This window comes from Planococcus citri, chromosome 1 (genome assembly GCF_950023065.1).
Source record: "Planococcus citri chromosome 1, ihPlaCitr1.1, whole genome shotgun sequence".
NCBI classification, from domain to species: Eukaryota; Metazoa; Arthropoda; class Insecta; order Hemiptera; family Pseudococcidae; genus Planococcus; species Planococcus citri.
This window is the reverse complement of record NC_088677.1, coordinates 8,306,946-8,331,774: the sequence shown is the minus strand read 5'-3', so window position 1 is coordinate 8,331,774 and position 24,829 is coordinate 8,306,946. Positions and strand designations below refer to the sequence as shown.

The following is a 24,829-nucleotide window of genomic DNA, read 5'->3' as shown; positions in this document are numbered from 1 at the left end:
ATCTGTCAACTATACGTACAGATCGTAGTACGGTATACGCTCGCCGGAAACTGTTTTATCGTGTATTTTAGCACTTATTTTACCCGCATTTTATATTTTATTATTTTAATCATGTTTTAATTTATTTTGTTAATTATTTAATCGGTTTTTATTCGAGAAAAGTTGAACTGTTGAGATTCTACGGTGTTTACGTTTTAGTGCTATTGTTTATTCGCTTTAGGCGAGAGTTTTGTAGTACGTGCAAGTCAGTGTTACCAACGCTTCCAAAAGCCACGTGAAAAAATTAGTTTTTCTAGATTTCTAAATAATTTTTTAGGAGGCGTGTTGTGCCTTTTGGTAAACTGACGGGTAATTACCCATAGATCTAGATAGGTAGTTGGTGTAGTTGTAGGTATCGATTTACGTTTCTATTCGTTATCGTTACTTATAACGTTATTTGTATATAATAAGTTTGACTGCAGACTTTCCTAGAAATAAGTTGAACTTTGTAAAATACGTTATACGTTATTATTATGTTATATGTTGAATTGAATAAACCGTTAAAAATGTTCCCCGAGTATTTCTTTGAGTTTGAGTTAGATTTTTCTATTTAATTTCGATAATTCGATCTTTTACGTAAATTCGCGTAATTAGAACATTAAAACTGATCCGAATCGTGTAATTCGTTAACAACGAATATTTCATTACGTAACCGAATACACTGACTCTCTAAATTGTACAACTCGTTAACCAACGTCGACATATTATAATACTCGTGAGTATTATTTTCTAGTAAATCGTGAAAATGTTCTATACGTTTTTCATTTACAGGTATTTGGTAATTTATCATATCTTCTCTCAAATACTTTTTATAATCGTTTATCGTCGAAATGAACGCTGAAAAAGATACAGTTTCTGAGTTGCTGGTATTTGGTTCTATAGAACCATTAATTCCAGGAATACCTTTAACACACGGCATAAAATTAGTACTATTTTCCACGGTATAGTAAGCCACTGAAAAACAATCGCCGACAACGCATTTAGTTTCCGTGGAAAATAGCACATCGGTGATATTTGCTGGCTTTCCTGCATTTCCTGCTCGTCCTCCTGCACCACCAGGTCCTACGTTTCCACTTTTATTCGATATAATAATATTAGGAATGGCTTCATTTCTGATGAGCGGCATGAAGAAGACACCTGGTTGTCCACCAAATCCACCTTCACCCCCAGCTCCGCCATTACCACCATGAGTACAATTCTTTTGGGGATACACTCTGTATTCGTTGATTTGCAATGTTTCTCGTGTACCTTTTCCCTCTTTAAGTTTACGTATTAAATTCAATTCGAGACTGTGTGTAATTCCATCCTCGCCATTTCCGCCATCACCTCCTTCTTGCCCTGGGCCACCATCTCCTCCGTTAGCCGAAATCGTCAGTTGCTCAGCATTTATGAAAATTTCACCAATACCCAAAAAACTTGCCGCAGAATTTCCAGGTAATCCAGGTTTACCATCTGTTCCATTATTACTCGGATACAAGCCATCAAGTGCTTTTGTTCTTTCATGAGCACTGCCGGGTAATCCGTCTAAGATTATTTTTTGTTCAATTCGAACATCCCAAATTGGCGCCATAATGGAAAGTTGAAATTTCGCGCCAGTTTTATTCAAACTCGCATCGACGAATACTTTGTTGAATGCAAACACCTCCATAATTTCAACCGGTTTCGAGCATTTCGATTCCGAATTAACGATATCGCTGAATTTCACATATCGCCCTTTCAGCACCAACTTTCCAGGGTTCTTAGGATCACACGACAAGTCCGACGAATACTGTAACGTGTAATTCAATACTCTATCCAAGGCATTCAACTTGAAACCATCGAGATTTATATTTTCTAAAAGAGCGTATTCGCCATCTTTTTTCGCACATTCTTTAAAAAACGACCGTAATTTACTACGTATTGATGTCTGATCATCTTCGTTTACATTTATACTCGGAAGAGCTTTTTTACACGTCGTGATATTTTTCTGCACGTCGTAATGCGACAAACTATCGTAAATAATCAACAGGAAATTGTACCATTTATGAGACTCATTCAGATAGTCGATGGCGGTTGTCAGCTCTTCGAAACAATTGCCTTTAAAGCGACGATGAGTAATTTGATCGATATTGAAACTCTGTAAAAACGATAAGAAATGCGTGTAAGACTTGATATCGTTTAGAGGAAAATTACGTAAATTGACGGTGCTTTTGTCGACCAGTTCTACGCATTGTTCGATACTCAAATTATTCGCCGATTGCTGCGCCTTCGAAAGTCCCGCGTGCGTTTCGTATAATTCGTCGTGTAACTTTGTCACATCGTAAATGTTGTTTTCCTTCGTAGAAGTCAGCGATATAATATTTTGTCCGATTTGGCGAATAACAGCGTATATGTTGGTATTCATTTTCAGCGTAAGGTTATTGAGATTACTCTTCGCTTCAGCAGATAGCACGTAGTTGAAATCGTTGTCGGCGATTTTGGTAAACTCGAGTTCGCGTATCATTTGTTCGATTCGGCCTTTTCCATTTTGTACCAAAGGAATATTACTGTAAGGTCCGCCTTGATCGGGCATTCTAAAAAGTCCTATTCTCGTATATTCGTCGTTGATTTTAGTCAGAATTATAGATGTGAACGACAACGCTTTCGTGTAGAAGGCTTTTTCCTCGTAAGATGAAACCGTTTGCGATTGATTTCGCAGAAAAGACTGCACTTCTGTTTGAATGAAATCAGCAACGCTGTTGATAACTTGCTCGTTGGAAGCTTCCGCGTCGTCGGGATATTTGGGTACTTTCGATACCACAATACCAATACTATCCTTGAACTTGTTTATATCGGTAAGAAATTCGCATACGTAAGTTAAGAAATTCGTAAAAGCGGTCCGATCAGCTAACGATTTTACACTATCGTAATTTACAAGGAAAATTAATTTAACTCGTCGAGTTTTATATATAACTCCTTTGGACGCGTAAGTCGTTGCTATATTGTACTTCGTACCTCGGGTGTCTACAAATCCGGGAAAATCGTAAAAAACCGCCTTTGTCGACGCGTTTGTATATAATTTTGGGAACACCGTCGCCGATAAGAGGGTATTTGTACCGATAGAACGATCAGTATCTTCCATAACATACAGCTTGAGGCTTCCATTTGTTTTTCGTACCGACATTAGTTTGTTATTGTCTTGCGTCATCCATTTTGCGAACGGTGTTTTTCCAACTCCGCTGATACCAAGAATTAAAATCGCGTCTTTCGTTGTGCTGTTTTGAATAATTTGATCTGCCTGTCGAATGAGACTCAGGGTTTTATTGATTGTTGCGTCGGAGTCGTCAGGAATTGTTTGTGCAACTGCAATAAAAAAATATACACGAGTGTAAATCATACAGTTCGAACGCGAATCGCCAAAAGAAGGCCTAAGTTCGTCCATTTTTGCTCACAGGCAATGACCAGGGCTCGTACTCGGACACGTTCTGATTATGATAGGATACTCAAGTTTTCTTCTTTTTTTTTTTACAAATTTTTCCAAAATTCAATTGTTTTATACCTACTTACATCTTGAAGAAGGCTAAGTCAAACCCCCCCCCCCCGCCAAGAACGATTTTTTTAAAGGGTGTCTACACCAAAATTTCAAAATACGAGTACTAAAATCAAGACTTTTGGCAGGATGTTTTTTAAACACTTCGGATTTCTCAAGAGGGGGAGGGGGTGGGCGAGAATTTCTGCCTTTAAACACCGCAAGATTTTTTTCAAGCAAACGGATGTCGAAAATATAATTTTATTAGGTATTTCAATTTTTCATTTTATTTTCACTTTTGAGGTTCTTTGCTAAATGTAAAGAAATTGGACGAAAAAAAAAAACTTTTTACAACATGACAAATTTTTAAAAATACACAAAAATTGAATGCAAACTTTGAACGAGTTTTGTGAAAAAAATTCCAATTTTTCGAAATAGGTAAATCGGCGAGTTTCAAAGTGAAATTATAGTCCGGCATATGACAATAGGAGTAATTGCACCCCCCCGCCGATCCTCCGGGACAACATTTTTCTTAAAGGGGACATCCTAAGGAACATTTTAATGCAAAGTTGCCAAAAAAAAAAGTTGACCTTACTTACAAAATAGCGGCCATTTTGATTGACAGGTCAGCCGAAATGGCAGATTTTGCGTTTTAACATAGGACTTGCACAAACTTTTTCAAACTTTACAAAGGTAGATCGAAAGATCATGCAAAAATTTATCACCTGTCCAAATTTCAAGTGCTAAAGTGCGTTTTTCGATTTTTGGTGAATTTTTGAAAATCGAATTTAGGCCAAAAATGAGGGAAAAAATCAAAATCTTACCAAATTGACCAAGAAAGCTGAAATTTGGGATATACCTTATTTTCGACATACCAAATCGACTGGAAACGGTTTCAACCCGTTTTGAGCAGTTCTGGAGCCTCCAGCAGATTTTTGAAACTCGAAATTCCCACAAAATTCTGTAGCGTTTAGCGCATCTAACTATTAATACACAAAACTTGGAGCCATTTGGTACCTTTTGCGCCGATTGTACGGCCGTTTTTGGTTTTTGCGAATTAATTTTGACGTTTAGAAACCTCCTTACCTGAGCGAATGCCTTCGAATCTTTTTGAAAATTTACATTTTTCCAAAAAAATTGTAATTAAAAAATGGTTGGATTTTGGAATCAGGAGAATGTTTTGGTTTTCGATCACGAAAATAGATCCGCAGTACCTCCATCATTTCGAAACCTTGGAAACAATTAACATCAATGAAACCTTCAAACCTTGGGCTAGGTTGTGTGACGTCATACGAAGACATTTTTTTCGTTTTTGAAAAGATGATGATAAATGAAAATTGAAAACTGAAAAAGTTGAAGAGACTTTGTTGAATGAGAGTAATGAGACTTCTATCAATATTAAATCTAATTAAATTTTTCAAATCATCGTCAATTTGTCATACATCAATTCAATACATCATTTCTCGAAAATAATGCAGAAAAGATGTTGAACAAAAAATGAAAATGAATACCTACATTCCGAAAATCGGCGTAGATGTTAATATATTGATATTTAACAAATCATGAAAATATGCACATTTTTCAACAGAAAACAACTAAAATACATATAATTATGTGTAAAGAGGCAGTGCTTTGTCCAGAAGCATCATTTTGCAGATTTAAATAAAACTATAACTAAGTAAGATTTTTTACATGACCTTTGACTTGAGCAGTTGAGCTCAGCTCACTGTCTGTACGACTTTTTTGAACTTCTTAGTTCTTTTCGAGAATAAATATGTGAGTATACATATATAGTGAGCAAATAAATTGACCTATTTTTTTTTTGTTCGCAGTTCACATCCCTGGATTAGCTTACAAAAAATAAAAAATTCGTAATTTTTTTCGTGCATTTTTTTTCATTTAGGCAATTGATTTAAAAATTTTTAAAAAAACACCAACGAATTCATAAGAGAAACCCCTGATTAAAAAAAATATTAGTGGTTTCAAAATACCCCATGATATTTTCATTTGAAACCATTGGTTTTTTTTACTAGGGAATGCGAATGATCATAATTATATTCATCAATTCATCTCAAATACTCAAATTTGATAGAAATGATGGTGATTTACAAAAACAGTGAAAAACATCAACTTTTTCTATAACTGGACAGCTGACAGCTGGAAAGAATTGTCAAATGACAATGACAACTGACCCATTTATAGGCTTAGGTTAAGGGTTCTGCTTAGTGCTTCAGATTTTTTTTTTGATAAAATTTTCTTATTACTTATGGAATGGTATAAAAAAATTATGGGGTCCAGGTACTCTATAGAAGGATTTTGAGTAAAAAGAATCAAACTTCTTCAATTCTCCACTTGGAAATTTTTTTCCCATTCTCCTGCAGTCCTGCATATAGCCAAGTTCAAGAGTATTTTGTTTGAATTATTGAAATTATGAAATTAACTTCTAACAAATATGAAATAATGGAGAAATGATTGACACGAAATTCATTATTTTCACAATGACGTCATGTATCTACATTTTATGTAGAATTTGTTGCGGAATTATCCGCAACTGGTCGACTTGTATGTACGTAATCGAATAAAGATAACATTTATCTCACGTTGATGTATAGTTACAATGTATGTAATAATCAGTATTAAAGTGTTCGTTGTAACTATCGTACGTTCTTTAGCTCACAAAGTGGCGACCGTGACGAGATAATTTTTATTCAGCAAAAAACCTGTATATTTCAACGTTTTTTGGTGAAAATTTTTGCAATTTTTTGCGTATTTTCGCGCGTAATAACATTTTTTGAGTATTCTGGTGTGTTTAGAGAATTTTTGAGTATATTCGCGTGTTTTTTACGGTCGTTATCGGCGGATTTGTGCACGATTTCGTGTTGTGACGTTCTACACATTTTTATCGTTTGTTGTGCTTTGCAAAGATGACTGTTGGAACTCCGTCTACCGCTCCTGCCTCTGCACCTGTTAAGCTACGTATTGCTCCTTTTTCCGAAACCTCTCCAGATTTATGGTTTTCTGCGGCACATGCAATTTTCGCCGCCAACGACGTCAAGGATGAAAAGACAAAGTTTTCTCATCTTCTACAGAGTTTAGATATTGCTCAATATGAACGAATTAGTTCAATCATAAAGAGTTCTGAAACTCTTGCTACGCCATACTCAGACGCGAAGACGAAGTTACTAGAGGCGTATGGTGATTCTGAGGAACGAAAGTTGCAAAAACTCCTCAATTCCCACACATTAACCGAAACGAAACCTACTCGTATTCTCGACCAGATTCGCACGTTGGCTGGTAACTCCTTTTCGGATAGTGCAATTAAGGAGATGTTTTTATCAAAAATTCCCATTCAAACTAGAATGGCAGTGACATCCAGTCTCTCGTTACCACTCGACGAGCTTGCAAAGCAGACTGAGACGATTATGGATTTGCAGTTAGCGAGTGGCATGTTGAGCCAAGGTTCATCGGTGTTTTCCTTGATGGCAAACTCTACCATGCCATCTACGAGCAGTACATTTACCCCTTCAACGTTACCCACATCGGCAACTGCACATACACAGTGCTGTGCAGCTTCAGCACCTCAAACTGCCACGTTACCTGCATCGGCAACTGCACATACACAGTGCTGCTCAGCTTCAGCACCTCAAACTGTCGACTCTTTGCTACTAGCTGCCGTTACCGAGCTGACGAAGCAAATCGCTGCTATGAACCGCAGTCGCTCAAGGGATAGATCGAATTCGAGTCACAGTGGCAGAGATCGTTCACGTTCACGTCGCCGTTCTCCATCACCATACCATTCTCGTGATCTATTTAATGGTAAATGCTGGTACCATGACAAATGGGGAAATAATGCGCGTAAATGTTACGCAGGTTGCAGTGAATATAAAGAAAATTCTTCGGAAAACTAGCAGAGGGGACACGTAAAGCAGCGATACAGTCCCCCAGCTGCGCCGAAGCTGCCGATACCTCTCATACTAATTCACCTCGTCTATTCATACGCGATAAAAAATCTGGCTCGTTATTTTTGGTGGATAGTGGTTCTGATATTTCGATTTTGCCTCGCAACTTCCTGCCAAAGCGTCATTGTGCCAGAGAAAAATATCAGTATAAACTTACCGCAGCTAATGGCAGTAAAATAGACACCTTCGGTACAGAGGTGGTTACGGTGGACTTTGGCATGTTAACTACGTACTCTTGGAATTTCGTCTTTGCAGACGTCACAATGCCAATTTTGGGTGCAGATTTTTTGTCATATTACCATCTGCTACCTGATACACGTCGCAAGCGCCTGTTCGATGGGAAATTATTATTGAGTGCGCAATGCCAAGCAGTTGAAACGTCTCAGGCCAGTGTTAATCTAGTCAATGGTGAGTTGCCTGATGGCCCTTTAGGCGACCTCTTTCGAAAGTACCCCTCACTGTTGCGCCCACCTCAGTACCATGCAAGTCCTCCTCACGATGTCCTTCATTTCATTGAGACGCATGGACCACCAGTGTACCAAAAACCACGAAGAGTTCAGCCACAAATTGCCAAACAGATCAGAGCTGAGATGGATGCCCATCTTGAGTCCGGCCTAATCAGTCATTCCAAGTCACAATGGGCTTCTCCAGTGGTACCTATTCGAAAAAACGGCAAAATTCGAATAGCTGGTGACTACAGGTTGTTGAATTCGTGTACATTGCCTGATCGTTACCCATTGCCTGATATGCGCGATTCTACTCAGAGTCTGTTTGGAAAAAAGGTATTTTCAAACCTTGATCTCGTTTGTGCTTACTTCAACATACCCATCTACCCTCCTCATCGCCCTAAGACTGCATTATCATCATGTGCCGGATTTTTCGAGTATAATCGGATGCCGTTGGGCTTACGAAACGCGCCTGCCACCTTCCAGAGGTTTATTCGTTCGATCTTAGGCGATCTACCTTTCGTTTTCATCTACTTAGATGATATTTTGGTTTTCTCAGATTCTGTAGAGGAGCATTATCGTCACCTTGAGATTATTTTTGCAAGGTTGGCGAAGTATGGCCTTAGTATGAACATAAAAAAATCTACATTTTGCGCTCCAGAGGTTTGCTTCTTTGGGCATTGTGTGACTCAAGATGGTTATAAGCCGACAGAGGAACGTATTGCTTACCTCAGCAAATTGCAACGCCCAAAGACGATAGAGGCGCTGCGCAGCGTAATTGGCACATTCAATTTCTACCGTGAGTTCAAGCTGCAGGCTGCTGAGGTCCTCGCCCCCTTGAACACAATTTTAAAAGGTCGAACGAAGCGGAAAGATATAACCCTGGTAAAATGGACCCCCGAGCTGACAAAAGCATTCGAAGATGCCAAAACCCTGTTCTCTACATTTACATTGTTGCACTACCCTCGAGAAGATGCTGTTTTGGTGTTGACTGCGGATGCCTCAGGCACTGCAGTTGGTGCGGCCCTTGACCAGATTACGAAAGATGGTACCAGAGAACCGTTAGGGTTTTTTTCGCGAAAATTGGATGAACGTGAGCAGCTGTGGCCCACCTATGATCGAGAATTATATGCTTTGTTCCTGGGTGTTGAGCATTTTGAACACCTCATCGAGGGTAGACGCTTGGTTTTGGCAACGGACCACAAGCCACTGCTGCCTATTTTTCAAACTCAAAAACACATAAAACTGCAGCGTAGGTCCAGACAAGCCCATTACCTCTCACAGTTCACTAGTGAGATTGTGCATATCTCCGGGGTTGACAACGTTGTGGCCGATGGTCTGAGTAGGCCAGAAGTAGACTCAGTTACAGTCAACAAGCGGTTTGGTTTCACCCTGGAGGAATTTGCTGAAGCACAGAGGTTGGACAAGGACATGGAGTGGATCCGCCAAAATGGCCTACATGACCACCAAATTGGCGAGCTGTTCGATAAAGATGGTAACAGTGTGCTTTGTTCATTATTTCGAGGCAAGCACAGGCCACTCGTCCCTAAAGCACTTCACCAAACGGTTTTTCAAAAAATACATAATGTGGCGCATCCTGGGCTGAAGGCCACTCAACGTTTGATAGCTGATCGATACTATTGGCCTGGATTAAAGAAAGACGTTCGTGTTTGGCACTGTGCCTGTGAACCATGCCAACGCAGTAAAATTACAAGGCATACTAAAGCTCCAGTTGGTGTGTTTCCACCTAGTGACAGATTCGAGCACCTACATATGGATATCGTTGTATTGTCTGCCACTCCTGATGGCTACAGATACCTGTGCACCTTTGTAGATCGCGCAACACGCTGGTTAGAGGTTGTACCACTTCGTGATATTTCTGCAGAGACTGTGGCGAGAGCCTTTGTTGAGCAGTGGGTGGCTAGGTATGGCGTACCTGCGTACTTGACCACAGATCGAGGCAGCCAATTTACGTCTGCGCTATTTTCTCAAGTTTCCACACTGCTGGGCTCACAGCAAGTCAAAACTGTTGCATATAACCCCCGTGCCAACGGAATGGTCGAGCGCATGCATCGCCGATTGAAAGATGCACTCAAATGCAGAGGTGGAAATTGGCTCACTATGCTACCGGCAGTTTTATTGGGTTTACGCTTGTCACCTCGAGATGATACTGGTGGATCATGTGCGGAAATGGCATTTGGTCGTACATTGAGATTGCCAGGCGAAATTTTCGAAAATTCTGAGCATATTGCAGATACTTTCTCATATGTCTCCGATCTGCGTAATGCTTTCCGACGTATCCGCCCTGCACCAGTCCGAAAAAGACACACTGACGTGTTTGTACATCCGGATTTGAAGTCCTGCGATCGTGTGTATGTACGTGTTGATCGTGTCAAAATGCCGCTCGAGGCACCTTACCAGGGGCCATACCTCGTCATAAAACGCACCCCAAAGTGGTACCTGATCGATGTCAATGGTAAGCAGGATTCGGTCAACATTGATAGGTTGAAGCCTGCGTATTCATTGGTTAGTGATAATGCCGACAAAGGGCCTGATTTGCCACAGAAATATATTGTGAGAGGTTACGATGTCAAGCAGGCAGAGGAGGAAACGTTGAGGAACACCAAAGCGAACCGAAAATCGATTTATGTCCGAAGTCAGGCTCGATCCATTCCCCTCTCTCCTGCCTCAACGCCTCTCCCTCCATCGCCAGATCCTACGCAGCCACGTACTCGAAGTGGTAGGGCCATACGGAAACCTGTGAGATTTGGAGATGGTTGTTGCTAGATTATTTATACTTCTATGTTTTAATTTGTATTTTATTTGCTGATTTTTTGCCTAATTTTATTCTTTTTTTATGATCGAAAAAATTTTTTTAATTTGAAATTGTCGTTTCCCTCTTTTAAATAAAGTTACCATTAGTTTTAAGTTGTATAGTATAGTCGAAAAAAAAAAAAAAAAAAAAAAAAAAAGGGGGACGCTTGTAGCGTTTAGCGCATATGTACGTAATCGAATAAAGATAACATTTATCTCACGTTGATGTATAGTTACAATGTATGTAATAATCAGTATTAAAGTGTTCGTTGTAACTATCGTACGTTCTTTAGCTCACAATTCCATCAAATTGGTGTTGTAAAGCTAAAATTCATTCTAAAAACTAGTTTCAATACGCTACGAAGTACTACGGGTGAATTTCAAGTTGTTTTGGAGCCTCCAGCGACTTTTTGAAAATTCCTGAAGCCTCCAGCAGATTTTTGAAACTTTAAATTTTCAGAAAATTTCATCAAATAGAGATGGAAAGCTGACATTTACTCTACACTCCAATTTTAACACCCTCTGAAAACGACTTCTGGATTTATAGTCATTTTAGAGCCTTCAACGACTTTTTTGAAAATTATTGGAGCCTCCAGTAGATTTTTGAAACTTGAAATTTCCCCAAAATGTTATCAAACCAAGATGGAGAGTCGAAATTCATTCTGCACACTAATTTCAATACGCTACGAAGTTGACTGCTGGTGAATTTCAAGTCTTTTTGGAGCCTCCAGCAACTTTTTGAAAGGTTGTATGACGTTTTTTTGGAAAATTGAAATTTCCTAAAAGTAGCTGGAAGCTTCAAAACCATTTGAAACCACCATGTAGTCTGCGAAGTAAATTTCAGCTTGCAAACTCCATTTGATAAATTAATGTTGGAGAAATTTCAAGTTTAAAAAATCTTCTGGCGGCTCCAGTAATTTTCAAAAAAGTCGCTGGAGGCCCTAAAATGACTTGAACCCACCTGAAATCGTCTTCAGAGGGTGTTAAAATTGAAGTGTGCAGTAAATTTCAGCTTTCCATCTCCATTTGATGAAATTTTGTGAAAATTTAAAGTTCCAAAAATCTGCTAGAGGCTCCAGTAATTTTCAAAAAAAGTCGCTGGTGGCCCTAAAATTACTTGAATCCACCTAAAGTCGTCTTCCGAGGGTGTTAAAATTGGAGTGTAGAGTAAATTTCAGCTTTCCAGAATTGGAGTGTAGAGTAAATTTCAGCTTTCCATCTCCATTTGATGAAATTTTGTGAAAATTTAAAAGATTCAAAAATCTGATGGAGGTTTCAGGAATTTTCAAAAAAGTCGCTGGAGCCTCCAAAACGACTTGAAATTCACCTGCAGTACTTCGTAGCGTATTGAAATTAGTTTTTAGAATGAATTTTAGCTTTACAACTCTAATTTGATGGAATTTTGTGGGAATTTCGAGTTTCAAAAATCTGCTGGAGGCTCCAGAACTGCTCAAAACGGGTCGAAACCGTTTCCAGTCGATTTGGCATGTCGAAAATAGGGTATATCCCAAATTTCAGCTTTCTTGGTCAATTTGGTAAGATTTTGATTTTTTCCCTCATTTTTGGCCTAAATTCGATTTTCAAAAATTCACCAAAAATCGAAAAACGCACTTTAGCACTTGAAATTTGGACAGGTGATAAATTTTTGCATGGTCTTTCGATCTACCTTTGTAAAGTTTGAAAAAGTTTGTGCAAGTCCTATGTTAAAACGCAAAATCTGCCATTTCGGCTGACCTGTCAATCAAAATGGCCGCCATTTTGTAAGTAAGGCCAACTTTTTTTTTGGCAACTTTGCATTAAAATGTTCCTTAGGCTGTCCCCTTTAAGAAAAATGTTGTCCCGGAGGATCGGCGGGGGGGGGGTGCAATTACTCCTATTGTCATATGCCGGACTATTAGTAATATCTACTTAAAGTAACAATTTTGTCATCGCGACAGGTACGAGTATAATATTCTGCTTAACATTCATATGAGGATGACGTATATTTTGATTTCTCCAACAAGTTTGGAATTTTTTCAGTACTTCGAGAGACATAAAAATAATGTTTTTTTGTGTGATGAGTTACTCATCATAAGGAGTTCAATATTTTGCTTCAAAATTTCAAAATTCAAATGATTTTTGAAATTTTGAAAAATTTGAAATTGAAAAAAAAGCAAACGAGACTGAGTGAAGCGAGGCCAAAAGCTTTCAAAAATTCATATTTTGAGAAGTAAAAAAAAAAAAAAGCTTCTTCAAAAGTATGCAGGGAGGGTATAGAAAATTTGAACGACATTTGGGAAAAAAATATACAAATTTTTCGAAATAGAACGGCGAGTTTCAAAGTAAAATAAGTGAGAGTTAGAATAACAATTTTGCTATTTGAAAGGTCAAAGGTGTAATTTTGCCCAATATTCCTAAAACGAATGAAAATTTCAATATATCCTTCAAGTGTGGAATATCTAAAAATGAAAAAAGATGTTTTTTTTTTCTAAGGTGAATTACGAATGAGAAGTTTTTTTGCTTCAAAATTTTGAAATACATAGTCGGGGAGCCCACTCAAGGATAAATTGCACCCCCCTGTCGATCCTCCGGGACAACTTTTTTCTTAAAGGGGGAGTCCTAAGGAACATTTCTAGCCCTTGTACTCAAAAAAAAAGTGGCCCTACTTACAAAATGGCGGCCATTTTGATTGACAGGTCACAGGGTATCTAACGGATTTTTTTTTGAAAAAATCACTACCTTTTCACTACTTTTTTCACTACCTTTTTTCAACCAAATTTTTAGAATGCCATCCACTCGACCGCCCCCCCTCCCCCCACACAAAAAATTAACAAAGTCAAATTTTTAACAAAAAAAAAATTTTTTTTAAATTGAAACTGGAAGAAAATTTGTATTAATTTTAATCAAAATTATTGAAAAAAACAATACAAATGAACGAGCTTATTACATTCGTTTTAAGACAAGGTGTAAAACAAAATTTCAAAATAAAAAATCAGGACTTTAGCAGGACATTTTTCAAACACTAGAGATTTTATAAAAAAAAAAAGGAGCCGGGGGGAGGCAAAATTTTACATTAGAATTTTTCGCTTTTAGTTTTCCAATGCATGTCTTCAACATCACAAGATTTTTTCAAGCAAGCGGATGTCAAAAATATTATTTTATCATTTCAATTTTTGATTTTTTTTCACGTTAAGAGTTCTTGCTCATGTAATGAAATTGGGCGAATAAAAACTTTTTTTTAACCAACCAAATTTTTAATTTCGAGAGGGAGGTACATACATATATGTAAAAAACGATGATTTTTAGTGTGATGAATTAGTTAAATTATAAGAAGTTTATTACTTTGTTTCAAAATTTTGAAATTCAAATGATTTTTTTTTGAAAAATTCAAAATTGAAAAAAAAGCAAACGAGCCCGAGCGAAGCAAGGGCAGAAGCTTTAAAAAATGCATGTTTCGAGAAGTGAAAAAAAATTTCTTCATGCAGGAAGGAGTTAATTTTTTTGATTCAAACTTCGAACATTTCTTGAATTTGAACAATAGTTTTTTACGGGGAAAAAGAGCAAACAGCCCGAGCGAAGCGAGGGCAAAAGCTCTCAAAAATGTGTAATTCAAGCTCTAAAAAAGTCGACAAATGAGCTCTTTTCTACGGAATGAAGATCGAGAAAAAGGAACGAATTGGAATTTTTTCATTTTTTCACTACCTTTTTAACAAAATTCACTACTTTTTCACTACTTTCACTACTTTCACTACTTGCACTACCTGTTAGATACCCAAGGTGTCTAACAAAATCTGAAAACTAAAAAGAAGGACTTTTGAAGGACCTTGGAAGGACCTTTTGGAAGGACATTTTTAAAATTAAAAATGCACCTATTGACCCCCCCTCTCATTCATTTTTACAAAATTGCCAAAAAAAAAACAACTTCAACAATTTATATTTAATTTTTAGAAGAAACAAAAAAATTAAAAATATGCATTCAAAATAGACCTGATAAATTTCTTGTCTAATGACTACCAAATGCAAAAAACAAAATTCCGTACTTTTTTCCTATTTTTTTAATTCGACATATTTTCAAGTTATACTTTGTCACGCCTCACGTACCCTCGCTTACTTTTTAGACATCAAAATTGAGTAAGGGAAACTATTTTGATGAACAATTTTAATATCAGAGATGGTACTCAAATTTTTCTCAAAAAAATGACTTTACTAACCAAAAAGTAATCAAAAAAGTGACTAAAAAATTTTTAATGTAATAAAAAGGAGCTGAGCAAAAAACTTTCCACACAAAACATTACATTTTATTTTCAAAGGCGTGACGAAACGATACGTGGTGGGAGATGGAGAGGGGGTGAGATTGAGACATTCTTTCAATTTTTCTCGCTAGATTTTCCCAATTCTTTACTCCAAACTCCCTCCTCCCCACCAAGATTTTTTCCAAAGAATAGGCCAGATGTGGTTCGAACCATTTTTTAAAAAGGGAAGTTGAAAACGAAAATGTCGAATAAAAAATTTATTTGAACTTTTCATTGATTCGGTTATGTTTTTGGAATTTCTCAAGTTGATTTTTCCATTCTAGGAAATGTTTGAAAATTGTTGTAGTAAAATTGCAATTTGACCGAGCGAAGCGAGGGTGAAAGCTGTGAAAAATTGATAATTCAAAACGTAAAACATCATTTTTTATGCAAAAAGTTGATTTTCATAGCTTCAAAATTTACAAATTTTAAAAGTTTTCAGAAAATTTTATAGGTATTTATTATAGCTAGAAATATTAATAGACGCCCGAGCGAAGCGAGGGCAAAAGCTTTCGAAAATTCACGATTCCTGAGTAGTAAAACAGCATTATTTTTAATTTGAGGAGTCATAGGTATTTTTCTACCCTTTAACTTTTCGGTCAGAGAAAAGAAAAGAAAAATGATCTAGCCCGAGCGAAGCGAGGGCGAAAGCTGTGGAAAATTAATACAATATGAGACGTAAAAGAACCCATTCCTAATTTTTATTAAATGACAGAATTATTAGAAAATTCGGAAAAAAGAAGGACCTTCTGGCAAAAAGAAGGACTTTTGAAGGACTTTTTGAAAAAGAAGGACCAATAGGCAAAAAAAAGGACTTTTACTGACCTGGAAGGACCGGAAGGACCGTTAGACACCCTGGATACCTTGGGTCAGCCGAATTCGCAGATTTTGCGTTTTAACACAGACTTGCACGAACTTTTTCAAACTTTACAAAGGTAGATCGAAAGATCATGCAAAAATTTATCACCTGTCAAAATTTCAAGTGCTGAAGTGCGTTTTTCGATCATTTGGTGAATTTTTGAAAATCAAATTTAGGCTTAAAATGAGGGGAAAAATCAAAATGTTACCAAATTGACCAAGAAAGCTGAAATTTGGGATATACCCTATTTTCGACATGCCAAATCGATTGGAAACGGTTTCAACCCGTTTAGAGCAGTTCTGGAGCCTCCAGCAGATTTTTGAAACTCGAAATTCCCATAAAATTCCATCAAATTGGAGCTGTAAAGCTAAAATTTATTCTAAAAACTAATTTCAATACGCTACGAAGTAAGTACTGCAGGTGAATTTCAAGTCGTTTTGAAGCCTCCAGCGACTTTTTAAAAATTCCTGATGCCTCCAGCAGATTTTTGAAACTTTAAATTTTCACAAAATTTCTTGAAATGGAGATGGAAAGCTGAAATTTACTTTACACTTCGATTTTAACACCCTCTGAAGACGACTTCTGGTGGGTTTCAAGTCATTTTAGAGCCTCCAACGACTTTTTTGAAAATTACTGGAGCCTCCAGTACATTTTTAAAACTTGAAATCTCCCCAAAATTTCATCAAACCAAGAAATGCCAAATCGATCAGAAACTGTTTCAAACCGTTTTGAGCAGTTCTGGAGCCTCCAGCAGATTTTTGAAATTCGAAATTCCCACAAAATTTCACCAAAATGGAGTTGGAAAGCTGAAGTTTATTCTGCAAACTAATTTCAATACGCTACGAAGTCAACTGCAGGGGAATTTCAAGTTGTTTTGGAGCATCCAGCGATTTTTTGAAAATTACTGGAGCCTCCAATGGATTTTTGAACCTTTAAATTTTCACAAAATGTCATCAAACGGAGATGAAAAGTCAAAATTCATTCTGCAAGCTAATTTTAATACGCTACGAAGTCGTCTGCTGGGATTTCAAGTTGTTTTGGAGCCTCCAGCCACTTTTTGAGAGGTCGTATGGTGTTTTTTGGAAAATTGAAATTTCCAAGAAGCAGCTGGAAGCTTCAAAACCATTTGAAACCATTTGAAACCACCATGTAGTCGGCTTCATATCGAATTGAAATTAGTTTGCGAAGTAAATTTCAACTTGCCAACTCCATTTGGTAAAATGTTCCAGGAATTTCAAGTTTCAAAAATCTACTAGAGACTCCAGTTATTTTCAAAAAGTCGCTGGAGGCTCCAAAATGACTTGAACCCACCGTAAGTCGTCTTCAGAGGGTGTTAAAATCGAAGTGTAAAGTAAATTTCAGCTTTCCATCTCCATTTCATGAAATTTTGTGAAAATTCAAAGTTTCCAAAATCTACTGGAGGCTCCAGTAATTTTCGAAAAATCGCTGGATGCTCCAAATCGACTTGAAATTCACCTGCAGTTGACTTCGTAGCGTATTGAAATTAGTTTGGAGAATAAATTTCAGCTTTCCAACTTCATTTTGGTAAAATTTTGTGGGAATTTCGAGTTTCAAAAATCTGCTGGAGGCTCCAGAACTGCTCAAAACGGTTTGAAACAGTTTCAAATCGATTTGGCATGTCGAAAATAGGGTATATTCCAAATTTCAGCTTTCTTTGTCAATTTGGTAACATTTTGATTTTTTCCCTCATTTTAAGCCTAAATTTGATTTTCAAAAATTCACCAAATGATCGAAAAAAGCACTTTAGCACTTGAAATTTTGACAGGTGATCCATTTCTGCTTGATCTTTCGATCTACCTTTGTACAGTTTGAAAAATGTTGTGCAAGTCCTATGTTGAAACGCAAAATCTGTGATTTCAGCTGACCTGTCAATCAAAATGGCCGCCATTTTGTTAGTAGGGCCATTTTTTTTTTTTGAGTACAAGGGCTAGAAATGTTCCTTAGGACTCCCCCTTTAAGAAAAAAGTTGTCCCGGAGGATCGACGGGGGGGTGCAATTTATCCTTAAGTGGGCTCCCCGACTAACAAAAATGATGATTTTTTTGAAAAATCGAAAAATGAAAAGCAAAAGGCAAAAGCTCTCGAAAATTAGTATTTTGATAGGTCGGTCGTACAAGAACAATGTTTTTTGTGTGATAATTGATGAATGAAGCAGTTCATTATTTTTGCTTCAAAATTTTAAATTATAAAAAAGTTCAAAATTGAAAAAGAAAAGCAAACGAGGCCGAGTGAAGCGAGGCCAAAAAGCATTCAAAAATTCATGTTTTGAGAAGCAAAAAAAGATTCTTTATGCAGGGAGCAGTTTATTTTTATTTTTTGTATTTCGACAATAAGAGTGTTTAATTCAGAAGATAAAAAGCAAACTGCCCGAGCTAAGGGAGGGCAACAGCCTGCTTTTTGATGAAATTGTCAAATTTTCGCTTCTGAGCAAAATTGCTAAAAATTTTTCAGTTTTTTTTTCAAACTATCCCTAACTTTTGCATTTTCGCCAGAAACAACTGAAAAGTGTCATTTTTTGACAATAAATCTCAAAGTCTTGCGTTTTACTGAAAGTGTCAAGAGTTTTGTGTTTTTTTTGTACACAATAGTAAAAAATTATCGTTCAAGTATGAGAAAATTGCGTTTGTCGTTTTTTTTTAATGAGAAATTGTCAAAATAAATTTTCATTTGTTAAAACTGTCAAATTTTCGCTTCATGTATTTTGCCAAAAATTAGCGTTTTAGCCGGAAATTGCAAAAGTTGTCTTTTTACCGCCAAAAATTGCCACGAAATTCTAAAGTAGTTGAACTTTTCAAAATAAAAAAATCAGAATAAGTACTTCAATCTCCAATGTTTTTTTTTTCACTTTTCTGGTTAATCAAGTCAAGTGTACTTTTTTTTGGAACAAATTCGAGTACGAGCCCACGAGCCCAGCAATGACGATTCAGTCAAAAAAATCCACTTTCACTTTTCTCCATTTCCCGCCAAAGATTCGTTCTCATCTTCAAATTGCTTTCAGAAAAAAAATATGAGTGGATATCCGTTTACGAAAATGGACAAATACGCCTTTTTTGACAGAAAAGGTTTTAAAATACTCACCTCCGTCTTTAAATGATGTACTATGAACCAGAAACAGAACCAACAAAATATTGATAAACCGCAACATTTCATCAACATGAGATTCACTTTATAAAAAGAAAAAAAAAAAAAAAACTGCAGCAGAAATAACTACGTAAACAATGTGATTCAAACTCGCCACTCTCGTGTGAAAGATGACTAACGAAAGACTGTAACGTTGAAAGTGATTTCGATTTTAGTATAGAAAATCGATAATTAAAAACTCTATATCGAGAAAACGAAATATCTCGATGGTGAGGCGGAGTACGAGTCTTTTTAGGCGGGGTGGTTTTCGATTGAGTCGATTCTCGAATCGACTTTACTAATACACAGTACACACTACACACACGTGCTTTAAATGGAAAGGAAAACATTACGGGTGGGGAAGATTACGCACGCGAAAAGTTATTTTGGCACGATTCGATGAAAATAAAAAATTCTGTTGTGAGAGAAGAAAAAACTCGATGACACATCGGCGAGCAATAATTCTTCTAAAGTTTCCTAGACGAGCTGAACAGCTCACCGGGTCAAAGTTCAATGATGATGACTGTTGTGAGAGATGTACGGTAATGAAGAAACAAATTGAAACTCATCTTAGACCGCTTCCAACATAGATTCGAAAATAAATTAGGCCATAAATTATGTAGTAGATTGTTAATATTATGTAGATCTGCGCGAATATTCTCAACACTTGTTATCGACGCTATAAACAGCTAGAGGAAGCGGACAAATTTTCAAGAAAAAAACCACATGTATATTCAAAAACAAGCTAGGTCGCCGACTTGGCGACGGGTTCTTCGTAAACGCGATAGGTACTATAAAAAAAAAGCAATAAACGGAATGAGGTTTTGTTTCTTTTTTGGAAATGTTGTTTCAAATGTTCCGGTGTGCTCAAAATATTTGTGTTCAACTTGATATTTTTGTACTTTTGTAGCAATGTTGAGCTGGCTATTTATGTTTTACTCTACACTGGAATAAATATAAATCAAAAATTTGTCGATAAGATTTTTTCCAAATTTCAAGATCAATTCAAAAATTTGAAAGCAAAAATTTAAAATGAAAAATCAATATTTAATTTGAACATGAGTTTTTTAGTTTTCCTTTCTTTTCCACGATGAAAAAAAAGAAAGAAAGTTTCGGTACTAGGGTCGAAGAAGTCAATGCAATGAACGTGCAAAAATGACAAAAAAGCTAATTTTTACAGAATTTTCAGCGGCATTTACACTACTTTCCCCTCTCATTCCACTCCCGGTTGGGTTCTTCGTAACCCACATACTATTCGCGTATTCTCTTAGATGTTTTAGCTAAAAAGTTAATTCAGAAAATTTTTATATTTTAAAAAAAAGGAGCACACGACCTCCGCCCTTCCCAAGTTTCAAGGGCGTAAAAAAAATCATTCTCCTATGTTCACCTCACACAGATGTTACGAGTTTTTACATGAATGCTACGAAAAATACGACAAATAGATACGAAAACACGCGAAATAAATAAAATTACACGAATATGGGTGATAGGAAATCCATACGAGAAATACCATCGTCGAACCAAGTGTTCAAACAATATTGCACCGAATATATCACACAGAAAAATATAAAAAATACATACGAGTACACGACATGCGTAAATTTGAACAAAGACTCACCATAACAAGAAACTGCATCAGAGCATCAATCATCAAATCCTTGAACTGATCGTCAATCACTGGTACGACCTGAAAATTGAAACGAAACTTATAGTACATCGTCGAAGTAAGTTTTCAAACAATGCAAGACTTCAATGCTTACACTCAATTTTCAAATCGAAAAAAAAAACTTGAATAAGTAAAGGCCGAACAAAGAGTTGAAACAAATAGCAACTTCTTCGAATTTTCAACAAAAAGTACAATTTAGAAAATGTTTGACAAAAAGCGAGAATTAAAATCAATTATTAAAAAAAAACAAAACAAAAAAAAACGAGAATTTTCGACACTTTAGTAACTAAAACGCAAGACTAAGTATTCTGAAAATTATTCAAATCCAAATTTTCAGCTGCCCAAGTTCATTTTTCGATTTTTGGCGAATTTTTGAAGATCCAAAATTTACTATTTTGGTGATTTATGCTTTTTTTAAAAAAAAAGTGCGTACTTGATCAATAAAAATGGTCAAAATAAATCCCAAAACTGATATTAATTACCCAAATCCACATTTCACCATTTCCAGCCATTCTGGAGCCTCCAGCGCGATTTTTCAATTTCTCCAGAATTTTGAATTTGCTCCAGAAGGCGTGAATATGAAGTTGGGCAGCTAAAAATCGAGTTGTATGTTATACTGGAGTACTGGACCTGTTTAACGAATTTATCCACATTTGAGCCGATTCTGGAGCGGACACCTCAAGAGTGGTTTTTTGACCAGCTTTGTTTCAAAAAAAAAATATTTGAAAATCAAAAATTTCCCGTTTGCAAAAAAATTTTCGAAATTTGCGCGAATCGCTGTATTTCGAACACAACAAACCCCTTGAGGCCGAGTTCCGCCATTTCCAGCCATTTTGGAGCCTCCAGTGCGATTTTTCAATTTCTCCAAAATTTTGAATTTGCTCCAGAAGGCGTGAACATGAAGTTGGGCAGCTACAAATCGAGTTGTGTATTATACCAGGGTGTCTAACAAAATTTTAAAATGAAAAAAAAGGACTTAAAAAGGACTTTTAGTAGGACTTTTAGTAGATCATTTTTCGAGCACTTATTTTTTTCAAAGTAGAAGGTTCAAAATTTTTATTCAAGTTTTTAACCAAAGGAATTTTAGCAGGACTTTCAACAGGACATTTTTGAACATTTGGGGATTTTTTAAGAGGGGGAGGGAGTGGGCGAGATTTCTCCTTCAAGTTCGGAATTTATTATGAATTAAGGAAAAGAGAAACAAACTGGCCCTGGCGAAGCGAGTGCGAAAGCTCTCAAAAATTGGAAGGTATGGGAGATATAAAAAATTATGTTGTCTTGTGTGATGAGTTACTAAGTACGAGTATATTATTTTGCTTCAAAATTTTAAAATTCGAATAATGATTTTTTTTTTGTAAAATTGAAAATGAAAAAAGAAAAGCTAACGGGCCCGAGCGAAGCGAGGGCAAAAGCTTTAGAAATTCAATATTTTGAGAGATATAAAAACGATGTTTTTTTTGTGCAATAAGCTACCTATATTTTGATACAAAATTTTATAATTTAAATGATGATTCAACATCCCAATTCAAAAAAAAGAAAAGAAAAAATTCAAACTTGAAAAAGAAAAGTAAACAAACCCGAGTGAAGCAAGGCTAAATGTTTTCAAAATTTCATGTTTTGCTGAGAAGTAAAAAAAAATCTGTAAGGAAGGATGAGTTTATTTTTCTAATTCAAACTTTGAACATTTCTTGAATTAAACAATAAGTCACTTAATGCGAAAAAGAAGAGCAAATAGCCCGAGCGGAGCGAGGGCAGAAGCTCACAAAAATGTGTTATTCAAGTTCTAAAAAAGTCAACAAATTAGCCCTTTTCTACAAGTTCAAAATTCCGGGAAAAAGGGGAAAAACTGAAAATTTGAAAAAGTCATTTTGGAAAAAAAGGACTTTTGGATAAAATTGTTGAAAAAAAGAACACTAAAAGGACAAAAAGGTGTCATGAGCAAAAAAAAGACTTTTGTAGGATAAATAGGACAAATAGGTGTGTTAGACACCCTGTATACTCGACCTGTTTAACGAATTTATCCACATTTGAGCCGATTCTGGAGCGGACACATCAAGAGTGGTTTTTTGACCAGCTTTTTTCATAATAAAAATATCCAAAAATTAAAGGGAGGCCCAAGAAAGGCTGGAAATGGCGAAATTCGCTCTCGTGTGGTTAAGTAATGACAAAATACAGAAATTTGCGCAAATTTCAAAAATTTTCTCACAAACGAGAAATTTTTGATTTTTGAATATTTTTATCTTGAAAAAAAGCTGGTCAAAAAACCACTTTTGAGGTGTCCGCTCCAGAATCGGCTCAAATATGAATAAATTCGTTAAACAGGTCGAGTATAACACACAACTCGATTTTTAGCTGCCCAATTGCATATTCACGCCTTCTGGAGCAAATTCAAAATTCTGGAGAAATTGAAAAATCGCACTGGAGGCTCCAGAATGGCTGGAAATGGCGGAACTCGGCCTCAAGGGGTTTGTTGTGTTCAAAATACATCGATTCACGCAAATTTCAAAAAAATTTTCGCAAACGGGAAATTTTTGATTTTTGAATATTTTTATTTTGAAAAAAAACTGGCCAAAAAACCATTCTTGAGGTGTCCGCTCCAGAATCGGCTCAAATATGAATAAATTCGTTAAACAGGTTGAGTATAACACACAACTCGATTTTTAGCTGCCCAACTTCATATTCATGCCTTCTGGAGCAAATTCAAAATTCTGGAGAAATTGAAAAATCGCACCGGAGGCTTCAGAATGGCTGGAAATGGCGAAACTAGGATTTGGAGGGGTTAATATCAGTTTAAGGACTTATTTTGAACATTTTTATTGATCAAGTACGTACTTTTTTTTTAAAAAAGCAAAAATCACCAAAATAGTAAATTTTGGATCTTCAAAAATTCGCCAAAAATCGAAAAATAAACTTGGGCAGCTGAAAAATTGGATTTGGGGGTTTTAGAACATGCTCTTTTCAAAAATCGCGGTCCCGTTCAAATCGGAGGCGGACACTTCGAGAGGTTCCCTTGAAGGTACCAAATAGAATATAGATACACTTCAAGGAAATTCTTTGCAAAAAACAACAACCAGATTTCTAGGTAATTTTTCGCAACTATTTGGTAAAAAACGCTTTCTTGTAATTGTTGGCGATTTCTGACGATAAAACGAGACTGTTGAACGACTTTCGGAAAAAGAGCGAGATTTTTAGTGATGCTACAAAAGCGATCACTTTTGTCAGTTTTTGACGAAAAGCAAAACTTCGACAGTTTCAGCAATAAACATCAATTTTTGGGTATTAATTCGGCAAAAAAAAAAAATGATACGTACTTAGTGGAATTTTCGCCGAAAAAACGAAATTTTTACCCAGTTTTCAGATACAGAAAAGCAAGACTTTTGGGTAACTTTTGGAACATAATCAACATTTTCTTGGCGAAAAAGTGACTATTTTCAACAAAAAACAAGACCACTCGACAATGTTAAAAAGATTTTAGTAAAAGGCAACTGTAACACTAAAGAGGTAGTGTAAGGATGGCGGAAAAAGTATTAACAAATAAATGCGTACCTTACTTCGTAAATTACATTATCAACATCCCCCCCCACCACAAAACAAAAAATAAAACTTCGGAAAATTTGTAGAAAAAAGTAACTTGAGTAATCAAATTGTTGAAAAAGTAATCGAGTAGAGGTAGTTATAGGTACATACGAGCCCTGACAATGTTACATCGTATATCAAAAAAAAAAAAAACAATACACGAATACGACTATACATTATGTGTAAATTTCAACCAAAAGAAACTCACCATACTTGAAAAATGCTGCATCTTCAATCAATAATCAAAAATGAGCGAAGTCCTTTAAAACTGATCAGTATTTGCTGATGTCCATGATCAAAAGCTGCATCAATAATTGAAATGAGTAAGTAAGCCAAACTGATCGAGTGATCAGCATTCGTCGGTGTGGTCTGAAAATCGGAATACGTATGTTAGTTGAACAAGAACAGCAATAAATAGGTAAGTATTGTAATGAGAAATATTTCTCAACTATAACGTATTTATCTACCGCAAAAACTCAAAATTATACAAAATGTTACATGATTTCACCTTCATCTACGTAGTCTAAGCTAGATTTACCGTAGAAAATTTATGCAACCGATTTCATTAAAAG

At 36.2% G+C, this 24,829-nt stretch overlaps 1 protein-coding gene and 1 long non-coding RNA gene across 2 annotated transcripts in view; both read right to left on the bottom strand.

The window, feature by feature from the left end:
- The window catches only part of LOC135846894 (uncharacterized), a 74,113-nt gene that overhangs the window by 48,723 nt on the left and 561 nt on the right, over positions 1–24,829 (bottom strand). The window contains exons 2-3 of the long non-coding RNA XR_010559031.1: positions 24,466–24,626; positions 20,634–20,702 (exon numbers count right to left, since the gene is read on the bottom strand). This is a non-coding gene — a long non-coding RNA (uncharacterized LOC135846894). The remainder of the gene's footprint in view (positions 1–20,633; positions 20,703–24,465; positions 24,627–24,829) is intronic.
- On the bottom strand, positions 23–19,144 carry LOC135846638 (uncharacterized). Its single transcript, XM_065365849.1, has 2 exons — positions 18,974–19,144; positions 23–3,360 (listed from the first exon to the last, which is right to left on the bottom strand). The coding sequence occupies exons 1-2, from the start codon at positions 19,038–19,040 to the stop codon at positions 638–640; spliced, it is 2,790 nt and encodes a 929-aa protein (XP_065221921.1). The 5' UTR covers positions 19,041–19,144; the 3' UTR covers positions 23–637.